We start from the raw sequence: 15,976 nt of genomic DNA on the forward strand, positions 1-15,976 counted from the left end.
CTCATATTGGTTTTTGTTTTGTTTTGGTTTTTTCCCTTTAAATAACTATGGCATAGGATTTTGTTTAATCGTGATCTGGTATTGAAATGCCTGGCAAAATCTACTGTAAGTTAGACAAGTAATTTTGTCAATTAACTATGAAAATCCTGTTATGCCATCTCTGAAAGGTACCTGGTAGATTTCTTTCTAAGATTATCTATTTACATCACTTGTGGTGTTCTCACAGGAACTGAAGGAGGCAAAGATATCAGCTGGAATTGTATTCTGTATTTCACACATGAGAAAGATAATGGAATAATGAAGGACATTTGGGATTTCTAAAGTTTCCTCTCAAAAGTTTCTTGTCTCATGTTTCTCAAAAGATGCTTAGTTTAGCCTTCACAGCATAAGTATTCCATCCCTCTGATCATCTTTTTGATCTTCCTCTGGACAAGAGATCCAAGCTCTTTTATTGGTGGCTCCAGAGCTGGACACTGTACTTCAGGTGGGGTTTCACATGAGCAGAATAGAGGGTGACAATGAACTCCCCTGACCTGCTGGTCGCTTCTTGTGATGCAGCCCAGGCATCACTCCCAGTCCCTTAATTTGCCCTCTGTGACCTTCCAGCAGTGTGGCTGGAGCACTTTTCAGTGAAAATTGAGGCAAAAATATAATCTAGTACCTCAGCCTTCTCTACATCCTGGGTAACCAGGTCCCTTGTTTTCTTCTGGAGGGGGCCCATTTTCTCCCTAGTCTTCCTTTTATTATCAATGTACCATAGAAACTTTTCTTGTTGCCCTGGTGTCTCTGGCCTGATTTGATTATATCCGGACTTTAGGTTTCCTAGCCTCATCTCTGGCTGCCTGGACACTTTCTCTTCACAGAATTAAATAACTTCAATAAGGAAGGCTATAAATTTAAGTATAGAATGTAAAAACAGCTTTTAAATTGTTGAAACATCAATGTCTTGTGGAAGATCCGGTATTTGGGCTTCATGTTTTACCACCTTCTTTTCCATGAAGTATTTTTTCCTGTGAGAATTTAATAAGTGTTTAGTATTTAACTAGCCAAATGACTTTAGTTAAAGAACACCTCTTTGACTATTTCAGGGCAGGAACTACCTATAAGGTAAATGTTTTTGGGATGTTTGAAGGAGGAGAGAGCAACCCTCTGGTTGGACAAGAGATGACCACCCTTTCAGATACTACTACGGAGCCATTTTTATCTAGAGGTAAACATGACTGAATATTGAGAAAAAGGCAGTCTTGTATTTTGGATTAAAAAAAAAAAAGATAAAAAGTTTACTACATTTCCTTTTTGTTTTCTTAATGCACATACATACTTGTTTACAGGATTCAATATATTCCCTTCCCTGATGATATAAACCCTGTTCTGAAATGACCACAAAGCATGACCCAGTTCACAGTTCTAGTCCTCTGCACCCTCCAGATGATCTTACAAAGATGATAATGCAGGCAATCTGTGTTTTGCTGATTATTCAAAGCCATCTGCATTGCATTTTCAAGCTGTCCACATCTGTGTTAGATCACGTAAGGTCAAATTTTTGAACAGAGATCATGGCTCATCTACAGGGGTCTTCACAGGAGTAGAACAAGGAATTTTAAGCAGATTGTTGGCCCTTTTCTTGTCCTTAAATGGTGACTTTTGCTTTTTAGACTAAGATGATAAAACGAACAAAGATCTGATAGTTGGGAATGTGTGTTAATGTATATTATTTAAGTTTATATTCAACATAATCATTGTTTAGTCTTTTGGGTTTTTTTCTATAGTAGGAGGAGACTTTTTCACAGAAGCAATTGCAGAATGCTCTCCAGTATCTCCTTGGGAGCTTCTCACTAGTAAACCTGTAGCTATTAAACCTTTCTTTCAAGATTTCTGTGAATATTATAGTATTTGCCTCCCTTTGGTGTGGTTAATAGGCCTCTGCATGTTAATATTTGTGATCATCATACCCTCAATTATTCCACCTGAAGAAGGTTTCAGGGCTCAGTCCTTCATGGAAAGCATAAAAAAGCAGGTCTGCTTCTGAATAGCCAAGTATACATGAATAGGTAAAGCCTTTTCTCCTCTGCCATTTCAATGCTTGGATAACAATCAGAGAGAATTTGGTGAGGAGAAAAAACCTAACTGAAAAGCCCTTTCAGTATTAAATAAAGCAAAAAAGGTTTCTGACAGTTGACTATATTGTTTTTGCTTAGCTCACATTAGGCTATATAAAAAGTACTCATCTTGTATCTGACTTTATTGAAACATTTTTAGAAACTTCCTAAATAACTGGTGTCCTATTCTGTCTAATAATAGAGAGTAAAACTGAAAAAAATCCCCTAAAACAGGCCATCAGTGGCATTAGACTAAAGCTTTAATAAGGCTGGCAGCAAAAAAATTGCACGAAGAGTGGTTTGTTATTTTTTGTTATAGTAGCTCTCATTTCTGTCTTCTGTGTTATACTCTTTAAGCTAATTAGTTTTATTAATGCATAGATTTGAGTCATGGTTAATGTGAAAAATTAATTTATATCTTGGACTGCAAATGTAACAGTAAATTATTTATTAATGGGGGAAAAAAATCACACTAGATCTGGCACATTTACTAGAATTTTCCATGTGAGGGACTACAGTATGTTGGAAGAAACATAAAAGTCAAAATAGATTAACTTTTTTATTGTACATAAAGTTAACTTTAACTTTCATACTAAAGTTATGCATGCAATTTTTTGAACTAACATAGTCTGACTTAAACCCTACTCCCAACTGATTTTATTGTCCTGACTAAAGACTAGATCTATATTTTCTGTGCAGAAGAGGATCATGCTTTTAACCCCCAGGTACATGGAATAGTTATATTCATGAGTCTACAGTGTTGGATCAGTTCTGTGGAACATATATGAAATCACAATATCTTTCAACTGTGATGAGTGTGGATGATTTTTCTCAATGGGATTTCTTCCATATAAAGACCAGAAGCTCTGATGGCAGGAAGCCAGAAAATTTGCAGCTGGTAACAAAATCTACAGGAAAAAAGAGAGAAAGGATTTTGGCTTTTTTTTTTTTTTTTTTTAATGGCTGTGGATAAAATTATTGTGTCATTCTGTTTTGTATAAATATTTTGTGATTTTCCTTGTGATGAGAACAATATGATGCATATTTTATTTTGTAATTTGTAAACTGAAGATATCTGAAATAACTTCCTACCTTTAGAGAACATTGCAGCTTTATATGAATGTTTGTTCTTCTTCCCTCTGTATCTCTTGACCTGTGTTTATGCTTGTGTGTCTTCTCTGGATTGTGCTCTTTCTTTTCTGTACATGTGAACTTCTATACCACACGTATTATTATGTCTTTTTCCCCTGAAATTTGAAGAATGCTATTGATTTGAAAGTTATTGTAATGCATAGTGTTAATCCCACTTTTACATGGTTCCAAATTAATCAGTAGTTTAGCTATATGTGACAATACCATAAAACTGTATAATCTAATAGTGCTTACTGCCATATCAGTGGTTCATTTAGTAGTCTTGTACAAAACTTCTGAAATAAGTCATCAGCTGTATTTAAAGGCCAAAACAGACAATAACATGACAATAGAGAGAGAGCACTGGCCTTGACATTTGCAAAGGCTTATTTTTAAAAGGAAACATACATGAAGGAATTTAGACAGCTTTTGCCATGGAACCACTGACTAGTGTGAATAATGCTCTCAAATAGGTCATACTTGATGGAGTGCCAGTGAATAAAACAGAGCTATTTTGGAAGTTAACTCATGACATATGTCATCTAAAAGGATGGGGAAAGAAAACCATCATGCTAAGGCTATATTTTTCTGGTTGACACGGCAGGTTTAGAATGTAGAACCAGAGCAGAAGCTGATATTGTGCTGCTGGTGGATGGCTCATGGAGTATTGGGCGGCCAAATTTTAAAACCATCAGGAACTTCATTGCCCGTATTGTTGAAGTTTTTGATATTGGTCCTGACAAAGTACAGATTGGTAAGTTCTCATATGTTGGAAGGAAAATGGAGCATAACTGCTACAGAGACACATAATGACTGAGTAAATGGTGGCTTTTTTCCCAGGTCTTGCACAGTATAGTGGTGATCCCAGGACAGAATGGAATCTCAATGCTTACCGAACCAAACAGTCTTTGTTAGAGGCTGTAGCCAACTTACCATACAAAGGAGGCAATACTCTAACAGGTAAGTCACAGTGCCAGGATTTTACTTTAGCTCCAGTGAAAATGATTCTAGTAGCTGACCCTGATATTGTTCAGTGAACTCAAATGTGTCCATGATGAAAGGGACTTAGCAGTTCAGCTCAGTATGGTTGGAAGAGGTCCAGCATAGGTTATAAACTCAGGAGAAATGTGTAAGAAGAGGTTTTGGGTGATGAAGAGCTTGTGCTGCTGTTGAGCCTATGAGAAGAAGAAAGGTAGTTCTATTTCAGGGTTGGGATGAAGATAACCAGGAACCAGAAGGAGGGGTAGTGGAAGTCAGGAGGGTGATGCACACCAGGAAGGAGAGCACCTAAATAGTATCAGTGCTGAGATCTAGATGATGGGCTGCAATTACATTCAAAATGCTTCTATAAGTAAATAAACTGTGGAACTCTGTTGTCAGAGTGAAGTCACTAGGATGCACTAATTTCTTTTACTATGACTACTATATGAAAATAGTTTAGTGATGTTGCTTTCTAGTAACATCACTAGCGATGGTTACTTTAATAGTGATGGTTACTTTCTTTGTGTCATGCTAGGAATGGCCTTGGATTTCATCTTAAAAAACAACTTCAAACCAGTTGCCGGCTTAAGGCCCAGAGCTCGCAAAATTGGTGTTCTCATCACTGATGGCAAATCACAAGATGATGTAGTTGCCCCTTCAAGAAAACTCAGAGATGAGGGAGTGGAACTGTATGCAATTGGTAAGTACTCTATGAAGGCATGGCCTGCAGTAACCCCCTCCTGCTCATCTGCTAAACCCACAGAGAAGTGGCCACATACATAAATACATAAAAGGTTATTTGAAGAATGTGTTTAGGGACTTAATTTCATGTTATTGTGCTTCATGACCATCATTTCTAACAGGTTTTGCTTTCTTCTTCTCTTGTAAGGTATTAAAAATGCAGATGAAAATGAATTGAAGCAGATTGCAACAGATCCAGACGACATCCATGCTTACAATGTTGCAGATTTCTCTTTCCTGGCTACCATTGTTGATAATGTAACCACGAATCTGTGTAACAGTGTGAAAGGTCCAGGTACATCACATTTTCAGTCTATTTAATTCTTTATCCTATTATGTGCTTGCACTGCTAGTTCCTTTTTATTACTTATTGGGAACACTGTGTTAGCCGTGGGCTGTTTTTTCAGCTGCTGGTGTGAGGAAGTTGTGCAGACCACCTGGACTACCCTGCAGGGGTCCTTCCTTTCCTTCCAACAGTGACTGTGTTATAACTAACACAGCATGACATTCCTGAATGTGTCTTCTTTTTCTCCACAGAATTGTGAAGTATCTTTCTTAGTGTGCCAGCTTTTTATTCATTGTGGCATGTTTTTTGATGATACTCATTCAAAAAGGAAAATTTTAGCAGCCCTGTTCTTTTCAAGTATTAATGGTGCCTGACATTAAACCAAAGCTGAGCATGAAAAAACAGTAATGTTAGCTGATGGTTCTTCAGTGAAACACAGGTGTTGAAGGTGGAATAGGAATTACAGGGAACTTGTTTAATCTTGAGTGTGTTAATATAAGCTATCTTTTCATGCAGTTGTTTTAAGAATTCCTTAGGAAAAAGAAATATAAGCAACAACACAAAGTGGGTTTTTTTCCCCCTTCTGACAAGATAAATTAGTATCTTTTTAATTTGCTTCCCTCTTGCAGGTGATTTGCCACCTCCTTCAAATTTAGTTATTTCAGAAGTAACACCTCGTTCTTTCAGACTGAGATGGAGCCCACCTCCTGAGAGTGTTGATAGATACAGAGTAGAATATTACCCTACCTCTGGAGGTAGTCCTAAACAGGTTAGTATTGTATGTTCATCTTTTACATTGTCCAGTATAACCCTGGACTTCCATGTCATGGTAATATAATTCTCTATTTGTGCTGAGTAGGGTGTAACAGCAACTTAAAAGTGCTCCTAAGGTCAAGAATATCATGCCATGGTAAATATTATACAAAATTACAAAAATTAGGAGCATATATATTACTTTTGTTGTTTTAATGTCATGAATCCAGAAGTAAAATACATATCTTATAAAGACTTGTCTTCTATTTCTAGTAACTCCTTTATTTTCATCCTCCACTGTCATATATTAGTTGAAATATGTCTGCACCAGAAATTTTCTGATCATACATACAGGGGGTAGGCCCCCTGTCCTTTTAATGCATTTCCTGCTTTGCAGAGAGCAAGACAGCTTGTAAGAAGTGCTCAGATTAACACTATATGACTCCAACTGTTTATTGCACAGGATCAAACTTATCTTGTGGTTACTACTTTTCTACACAGAGAGCCAGTGGCTGGCAACTCTTGGTCCTGGGAAATCTGAATTGCTCATTACTGTCTTCAACCAAACAGAATAGGATCTAGGAAAATTAAGTGTTTAGAAGAATGTAGTTAGGTCCCTCTGTGTCCCTACCTCTGAACGTCCCGTCTCTGATTGTGGCTTTAAATCTTATATTTGGCTCCTGAAGAGTTCAAGATTTGGCCTTTGATTAAAGTTTGAGCTGTTACTCCAGTGCACATTGACTTTACAATTTGACTTGTTCCAGGCATTTATGTTCTACCAGGTGTTTCCAATGCCTTTTGCTGTAACCATCGAGATTATCCCAGATTTTGAAATTTTTCCCAAAGTGGCCCTTTTTTTCCTGGTCCTTTCCTTATGTTCTTTAGTGGTATATAATTGTAAACCATGTGTGAAATCAGAATGCACTGTAAGTGATGCTAAGCAGATCCCGTGCAGTTTGGAACAAGTGTCCATCTGAGATTTCCCTATAGGTTGCTTTGCAAAAACAATGCTATATTGTCAGACAAAATGTATACAAAATTAGGACCAGACTTATCTCCTTGTCATTGACTTCTGCAGTTTCACAAGGAATGATTGCTTTTCTTAGAGATAAGATTAGAAACATATTTTTTTACAGTGATTAACATTGCTACATTGCTTCTCTTGCAGTTTTATGTAAGTAGGATGGAAAGAACAACAGTTCTGAAAGATCTGCAGCCTGAAACAGAATATGTGGTTAATGTGTTTTCTGTGGTAGAAGATGAAAGCAGTGAACCTCTGATCGGCAGGGAAACAACTTGTAAGTTAGAAATGGGTCTTGAATAACATGTTAACAGCCAGTTTGGCACCTGGGGAGCTGTCCAGTAGAACTTTCAGCACTATGGATTTTCTTCTTAGCAGAAGTAAAATATTTAATTTGAATTACCAAACTGCATTGTGTTACTCTTGTTGTTCAGACCTTGTTGTCTTGAAGACTTCAACAAAGTGAAACTGCAATAGGGTAGAAAATATTGGTCCCAGCTTCTTTCTAGGCTCATAAAGCATGGCTGTACAAAACTAGAACAACAGACATGAATTACAAGACAGAGTTTATAAATTCTTGAAATCTGATCATAAACAAATTGTTTATGCTACATAATTAATTTCTTCAACTACCAGACAGAATTATTTCTAATTAGCAAAAGCTAATTTAACACAATTATGCCACTTCTGTGAGTTATAACTCAGCTATGTTTCTCCTATGAGCTGTCTATATTGATTTCAGGTATATTTATGCTTTATGCAACATAGGGTGACTCTTCTACTTCTTTAATAATATTGAATGTCTGTTGTTCATTTCACTTCTTTATTTTGTATTAAACTTGTCAAAAAGCGTTAAAATATATATAACTTTTATGAAGTCTTCATTACTTTTTCATATGATTTCATGGAATTTTTTCACTTGTTTAGCAATTTGAGAAATATAGAAAATAAAAAGAAAGGACAAAAATCCTCTTTGTACAGATCGCAAGCCAGTCATGTTGTTTCATATTAGAATTTTCAAGTGAGTTAATGCTGCTTTTTACAAGATTAAATGGTTCCAGTGCAGACTTGTAAGAGTTTTAGCTGTGTATATAAAAAATCTGTGGTCACATTCAAAACAGTATTATCATTACCTCATTCTTAAACTAAGGAATTAAATGCCACTGCTTGCAGATCACTTCTCTAATACCCACATGCAATATTCTCAGTGGTATGACTTGTGATAAAAAGTTGAATGAAATAAATTAATATGTATTTTTGTATTTGACAGTGCCAATCTCTTCAGTTAGAAATTTGAATGTTTATGACATTGGATCAACTTACATGCGAGTGAGATGGGAACCTCTCAATGGAGCCACTGGTTATTTGTTAACATACGAACCTGTGAATGCCACAGTCCCAGCCACAGAGAAAGAGGTAAGAGAATTTGTCTTTGCTACCTGTACTATACCAAAAATAAATTAAGAAAAAATGTTTTGAAAAATGTTTTGACTATCATAATAGTCAAAAGACTGGCGTGTGCTTCTTGAGTGCAGTGAACTTACTGGGATATTATATACAATGACATCAGTCAGGAAACTGTAAATATACTGTGAATCTCACAAACAAAATTCCCTTGAAGTTAAATCATTGTTTGCTTTTCTGCCATTGCTTTCTTCAGTTTTTAAACATGGTGTGTTATTTTTCATGCGCAGATGCGTGTGGGACCATCAGTGAATGAGGTGCAGCTGGTAGATCTCATCCCCAACACCGAGTACACTTTAACAGCTTACGTATTGTTTGGTGATATGCAGAGTGACCCACTCACCACACAGGAAGTTACATGTATGGACATCTTGATTTTTGCTTTGTTATTGCTTCAGCAACACCTAATTTTAGTGATATTTCATGCAACAGCTTTTATGTCATCTGTTTCATTTAGAAGACCACCTTAACCGTTTTATGCATTTTCTAACACACATTTCCCAAAGACTTCAAAGGCAATTTCAATGAGAAGGGTCCAATTACTAAAAGGGGAGCAATATAATTTTAAACTTAAATAATGAAAGAAATCTTGAGATCACAGTGTTTTTAAAATGTTTCAATTTTGCTTGTATTAATTTAGAAACCTTGTTCCCAAATTCAGGCATCCTCTTAAGCATAGAAATTACTAAAGAAACATGCTATATTAAAAAAAGAATAGATTAAATTGGCTTCCTTTTTTATGCCTTTCCTTAAAATTTTCCTATTGGCAGAGGCATGCTTCTGGTCTAGATGCATGCAGAATGGCTAGTTTTATGTCCTTAAAAATTTTAAACCATTAACCATAGATGAAAAGTGGCTATTGTCACCAAACGTAATGGTCTTAATCCCTGATACTTCTGGAAGTATTGTGCTCATAAGTTATAAAGGTGAAAATACCATAGTTTATAGCTATTTTGCTCATTGCTGGGAAAATAAGCTTCTGAACTCTCTCATCTAATGCCCAAGACAATGAACTCCTCAGAAAGTGATTGCCTCCATTCACTGGAAAGACTTTAACTGAAAGATGTGAAGAGAATTCACTTCTATCTGTGAGAGACCTATACCTCTGCTATGAATAGCATTCACTTACTATTATAATTTTTTTACAGTACCTTTGCCTGGACCCAGAAGTTTAACAATTCAGGATGTTACTCACAGCACCATGAAAGTCGTTTGGGATCCTGCCCCAGGAAAAGTTCGAAAATACATCCTAAGATACAAAATAGCTGATGATGCTGATGTAAAGGAGGTAAAGTTTTTAAAGTACAAGGAAAGTTTTATTTTGAGAAGCTAGATTACTAAAATAATGGTAAAGGTAGTATTATAACTCACCAGCGAGAGCAAAGAACATCAGTTCATAGTGATTGCAGTCTGGAAAGTGTAACGATTTCTTGGAAACTGAATGAGCACAAGATAGATTTCTTGGGTACTCCCATCTTCCTCCTCATCCAGGGAGGAAAAGATCCTCAAACTGACTGAAGAATTTTCATATGTTTTGGTAAATAGCCATATCTACGCTCTGCTTAAATATCGTACTGCCAAGGTCTAAGAATGGCTTACAATTAAGAGGACAGGATAGTGGAATAAAGGTATGTTAGCCCCTTTTCCTACTGGCAGAACATGTGTGAGCATTGTTAGAGATGTCTTTTAGTTATGTACAAGTTTTCCTTAATTGTGCTGCTAGGCATAAATCAGCTCTTGGAGAATTAAATTTCTTTTTTAAAGGAACCAGAATGTTCCAAAGGTTCAGTCTGCATCCTTGTTTCTAAATGAATAAATCAGTGAATGATCGATAAGGACTATGTGTATCTGATATAATGTTTTGCAAAGGAATTAGTAGAGAACACTCAATATTTAGGTGTAAATTTAAGGGCAAATGGTAAAACTTACTGCAGAATACTTTGTTTTTCACCACAGGAATTTCTGCCATTAGACCAAATGCAGAGTAAGAAATAGAGCAATTTACAATCCTTTAAGTCACTATTTTTATTCTTAGGTGGAACTTGACCGACTCAAAACCAGCACTACTCTCTCTGATCTTTCCTCCCAAACACTGTACAATGTAAAAGTTGTTGCTGTGTATGACGAAGGGGAATCCATACCAACAAATGCAGAAGCTGTCACTCGTAAGTTTTCTAATAATCATTCCTATGGTTGTTTTGGCCTTATATTTGATTTAAATGGTGTGTGTTGCAATATGCTACTGATTTTAGGTGAAGCTCTAATTTAATCTGATAAATACTTTATTTGCACTTGTAGCATTATTTGCAATGTAATAAACCTCAGAAATCTTAGATGAGCTGTGTCTTACTGCAGTGAACACTGACATTGCAGTCTGCAGAGAGGTGAAGAGCCACTAAGGCAAAACTATTTCTAATTAAAGACTGAAGGAGAAGTGTAGGTGTAGAATCGATAAGAAAATATAAGGACAATAGAGGAAAGGTTTGGCAAGTCTTTGCAGAAATCTGGGCAAGTGTGTCAGAAGCTGGGCCATGTACTAGAGTATTAGAGAGACAAATCTTGCCTCTGATCCAAGAGAGTTTTTGCATCATGGCAGCCTTTACTTTTAGACAATCATAAAGGTGGCTTTTGAATAACCTCAAAAAATAAAGGCAAGGAGATGGAGCTGCACAAGCTGTAAGAGATGATCTCCATACAAGAGATGTGCCAGACTGAAAGGAGAAAGCAACTATCAAGCCAGTTGTCATCCTCATCAAAGCACAGGATTTAAGAATATAGTTAACCAGAAAACCTACAATAGAAAAGAGTAATTTTACCTTTTCACTGCCCCTCCATCTGGTATGAAAAAGAAGAAAAAACCCATTAATATTCTGTCTCATTTTTCCTTCTGACTTTTTCATTTGGTAGTCTAGTGTGTTTTAAAATGCTTGTGAGATTTCCTGCTCGCTGTTGTGCTAGTCTTTGCTCTGTACCTGTGGTTTTGTGTGAATGTATTTGTAAGGAAAGAAGAGGAAAGGTCTGCCAAAGAAATTATTTCAAGTTTAATTCTCTGGTTCTACCTGTTTACATATTTCTTCCCAGTGGCTATAATATTTTCCCTCCTTAACTCACAGTTAACCTCTGTGAATTCTTTCTAAATAAATGGCGACTTATTTGGCTTATATAAAGAATTTTAAGATTTGTGAGAAACTCCTGCAGGAACTTGACCTGTGTCTATGGGAGTTCATATTCACTCCATGTAACTCCAAAATATAACAGCCAGGGCTTCAGTTGTTTTGAGTAGGCATGTGAGTTGTGACTTCTGCTGAGGTCTGTTTTATCAGACAATGACCTAATGATGTGACCTTATGAGGGATAATTTGCTTAGTGTAAGTGGACAGGGTAATACTACTGTGTTTGATTGTAGTCATTAGAAGTGTGGTAGCTGGGAGATGAATCTTCTACATAATCTTCTAAATTATTTGTCTGAGTAATTCCTCTGTTTAACTGTATTTATTTTGTATTTACATTTTATGGAATATTTTTCCTTTTCTCATAATAGAACCTGTGCCAGCACCAGCCAATCTCAGAATCACAGATATAACTACAAATAGTTTCAGAGGTACTTGGGATCATGGAGCTCCAGATGTCTCTCTATATAGAATAACATGGGGGCCCTATGGAAGAGGAGAAAAACAGGAGGTAAGAATAGGCAGCCACCCTATGCTTTTGTGGGCAGTATCTCAGAGGGTGTATTTTTAAACTCAGATATGTAATTGATAAATGGCCTATAATTTGGAAATTCAGTGAGAAGGTGTAGGACACATACTTACAGCATGTCCAGTAATGTTACTGAGTAAAAACTCAGTTATATCCCACTCTGTTTGCCTGTTTCATTTGTATGTTTTGTTTTGTTTATTTACCTTTTCCTTTTTTTTTTTTTAATTTCTTCACAAGACTATCTTAAATGGGGAAGAGAATAGTGTGGTCTTTGAAAATTTGAATCCAGATACATTATATGATGTCTCAGTTACTGCCATCTATCCTGATGAATCAGAAAGTGATGTGCTCATTGGCAGTGAAAGAACATGTAAGTAAATAAAGAGATTCTGCATGTTGTTATTCATAGTTATTGAAACAGAAGGCACACACATACAAGAATTCTGAAAATTCTTTCTGCTTTTTTTCCTAGTACCCTTGGTACCTATCACTACACAAGGTAAGAATCTGAATTTCCAGGTACCATTTTATTGAAGGAAACTCACAACTGTTTTTCTAAACTGTGACAAATGTTGACATTAAAAAGCTGAGATCATTTAATAAATATTATTGTGTATTTGGAAGAATACTAAACACTAAATTACCACATGTTTATTATTTTACAAACATTACAGTTTATGTTCCCCTGTACTTAATATGGTCTGCTCTTGATCAGGCATTCATGCAGCCCTAAAAGTAAGAATTGTTTGTCTCTGCTCTTTGGTGAGCTACATATTTATTCTTTTCTTTATTATGCTTCTCAGCCCCAAAGAGTGGCCCACGAAACCTTCAGGTGTACAATGCAACTTCACACAGTTTGACTGTCAAATGGGATCCTGCCAGTGGTCGAGTGCAGAGATACAGGATTGTTTACCAGCCCATCAGTGGGGATGGCCCTGAACAGTCGGTAACTAATTTTAAAGTGCTAAAGTTATTCAACCTTAAATGCAACTTTCTGCAAAGTAATCCATTAGAAGAATTTATTTTCAAAGCACAACACTGAATATATTAGTTATTTTTTACATGAAGATTTATATTTGTAGTGAATAAGTATATAATCCTACCTTTTTTTTTTTCCCTTTCAAATCCAAGTTAGAATACTCTTAATTGAGCAGCAATACTTTTGGATGCATCCTGTTATCTCAAAAATCACATAATCATAGACTCATTTAGGTTGGAAAAGATCTTTTGAGTTCATAAACTCCAACTTTTATCCATGGATAAAACTAAAATAAAGTGTGTTGAGGAGTAAGTCAATCAGCATCTAAGGCTACAAGTCACAGATAGAGGTGTCAGGACAATCAGTAATATGAACTACCATGACTACTTTCATAGTCCAGAGTTTGCCATCATTTTCATAGTGTAATTCCCATGTCACCAGAAGACTTTGCCATGGAACATGCTGTGAACGGTTGAGACTCTCTCTCACCACTCTAGGGTCAGAAAAACACACAGAGGTAGCAGTTGCAGACAGAAATACATGCAAAACATGTGCTGATGAAGTATTGAAGGTATTTGAGACTCTTTTACTGTGATGAGAAGCTGTAATGCTGTAAAGAGACAGTACTTTAAGATCAGCCAGCTTTCCCTGTGTTGTCAGCATGAACAGTTTTGGCTACTGGCAGCCTATGCAGCACAGCCTGGGAATGGTAATTCAGTCAGGCTGTTTATCAGGAGTGTGTGCTATTTAAAAATGCCCTATTCTGTAGTGGGAGGCTGTTGTGGTTACTGTCAAATGAGTCAGAGGAACAGTCTCAGATGAGAACCACATTCATTTAGCTCGCCTCTGTAATCGGAGATCACACATGTTCAGAAGTATATCTAGGAATATTTACTTTAGAATCAGTTGGATATTTACACACCCATTTTAACTCTCTTCTGAACAACATGCATTTGGGTTGAGGTAATTGCAATGTATTTTGAGCAAACACTATTTTAGTGAGAAATCACTAGAGGAATAAGGAGGAACAGCAATATGTTTAATTAACATCTGTAATTAATTGCAGGCAGTGGAGTAAAAAGGGAATTATAATGATTCTCTTGAAATCTGTGCAAAGAATATGGTTAGTAGACTTAATTGCTTACAGCTGGATAGAGTCAAGCAGTGGCAGTTGGAAAAAACACCTCTATTTAAGGAGAGCACACAGAACTCTCCTACTCTGCTCATGGCATTTAATGTGTGTTTGCAAATGACTTGCAGTCATATGATCATAATCCCTTGTCTTCTTTTGCTACTCTGATATTTTATTAAACTGTAGCGCTGGGTAGGCAGTAGAATAGTCCCACCAAAGTATTTAAAATATAATTTCTGGGTTTTTTTTATTGCCCTGTCTGACTTTTGATAGCCTCAGCACCAAGAGGAATCACAGGTGATTTGAAGACAGAAAAAAAAGTCTGCAAAATCTGCACACAGAACTGCAGAGACCATCATGATAATTTAGTGTCAGGTTTTGAAAGGCAGTCAGATACTAAAATGTAGAGGCAGCCATGATGGTATGATGAAAGCATTTGTGCTTTAAAAGGAACTTTGTACACTTGAGAACAAAAGCCGCTTTGATTGTAAGTTAAAATAGTCTGCTTGTAAATTAAAATAATCTACTGCTATGAAATGTGAAGATGTGTAAATTCTTGCTCGTTGTCAGTTCTTGAACAGCAGATGATTGGAAGTGTTATGCTGAACACGTTAGCTGAATAGGCTTTGAAAATGTGCAGATAGTCTTAAAAGTACAAAGAATGATAGGAGGTACAATGTAATTTGTGCTGGTACAGAACTGGGAGTTTATATATAATTGTAGTTGTATTCAAGTTTGAAGATTTTAAAGAATAGTGGCTTTGTCTAAAGTCTTAACTTGCTAAAACCAATATGTACTAAATATTACTATGTTCAATGTCTACTGTCAGTGTCAGTCACAAGAAAATCACAGCATTGATACACACAGTGTTTTCCACTCTGCATCAAATGCATGCATTCTTTACTGGAGCAATAAGGACAAAAGAGAGGGTATAAAAGGGATTTTAATATTTTCCTTTTGTTTTGCTGCAGACTACTGTTGGGGGACGACAGAACAGTGTGGTGATACAGAAGCTGCAGCCTGACACACCATATGCTATTACTGTGTCATCAATGTACGCAGATGGTGAAGGGGGACGAATGACAGGACGAGGCAGAACCAGTGAGTAACATATTCAGGTCTTCTTATTTAGTATAAGACAATATCCATGTATTGCTTTTCAGAAGAGTTAAGAAAACTTTCTTGTGGTGAAACTGTATGTGTCATTTTTCCTTTGTTGGCTTTCAAGTTTCTGAAGTAAGAACACCTGTCAGTCTACTGGCTGTAGAGAAACCCTTGACCACTGCCTTTGACTGGATGTCCAGCTTTTAAAGCTGAGAGAAAGCCAAATCTTACTATGGAACTTCTTCTTCATTTAAATTTGTTTACTTGTTTTATGCCATAATTTGGTAAGCACCTTAAAGCATCTGAGGGCATGTTACTCTCATATTTGTATGCTTTTAAGCACCTTCAATTGAAAGGCTGACCTTCACAGTGTGAGCTTTAGGACTCCACCATTTTATATTGATGCATTTTTTTGATCCTGCTATAGAAATCACTGAATGATTTGCTATCAGAGACACTCCAGGTATAAAACCCATTTCAATGTATTTACTTAAATAATTATATAATTATAAAATTATTAATTCAGTTGCATTTACTTTAATTATGAGCTTGCAATGGAAAGTCCGACACAGCAATGGGTTTGGTG

At 36.3% G+C, this 15,976-nt stretch overlaps 1 protein-coding gene across 1 annotated transcript in view; it reads left to right on the forward strand.

Annotated features, from left to right (window-relative positions):
- The window catches only part of COL12A1 (collagen type XII alpha 1 chain), a 97,967-nt gene that overhangs the window by 38,498 nt on the left and 43,493 nt on the right, over window positions 1–15,976 (forward strand). Inside the window, exons 17-32 of the mRNA XM_041410635.1 lie at window positions 1,089–1,210; window positions 3,835–3,984; window positions 4,071–4,190; window positions 4,747–4,911; window positions 5,101–5,247; window positions 5,868–6,007; window positions 7,160–7,289; window positions 8,283–8,428; window positions 8,707–8,836; window positions 9,625–9,764; window positions 10,512–10,641; window positions 12,018–12,157; window positions 12,413–12,545; window positions 12,648–12,674; window positions 12,979–13,121; window positions 15,258–15,387. Of these exons, the coding sequence (XP_041266569.1) occupies window positions 1,089–1,210; window positions 3,835–3,984; window positions 4,071–4,190; window positions 4,747–4,911; window positions 5,101–5,247; window positions 5,868–6,007; window positions 7,160–7,289; window positions 8,283–8,428; window positions 8,707–8,836; window positions 9,625–9,764; window positions 10,512–10,641; window positions 12,018–12,157; window positions 12,413–12,545; window positions 12,648–12,674; window positions 12,979–13,121; window positions 15,258–15,387 (2,093 nt within the window). The remainder of the gene's footprint in view (window positions 1–1,088; window positions 1,211–3,834; window positions 3,985–4,070; window positions 4,191–4,746; window positions 4,912–5,100; window positions 5,248–5,867; window positions 6,008–7,159; window positions 7,290–8,282; window positions 8,429–8,706; window positions 8,837–9,624; window positions 9,765–10,511; window positions 10,642–12,017; window positions 12,158–12,412; window positions 12,546–12,647; window positions 12,675–12,978; window positions 13,122–15,257; window positions 15,388–15,976) is intronic.

Source organism: Onychostruthus taczanowskii, unplaced genomic scaffold (assembly GCF_017590055.1).
Source record: "Onychostruthus taczanowskii isolate IOZ18803 unplaced genomic scaffold, ASM1759005v1 scaffold33, whole genome shotgun sequence".
Lineage (NCBI taxonomy): Eukaryota > Metazoa > Chordata > Aves > Passeriformes > Passeridae > Onychostruthus > Onychostruthus taczanowskii.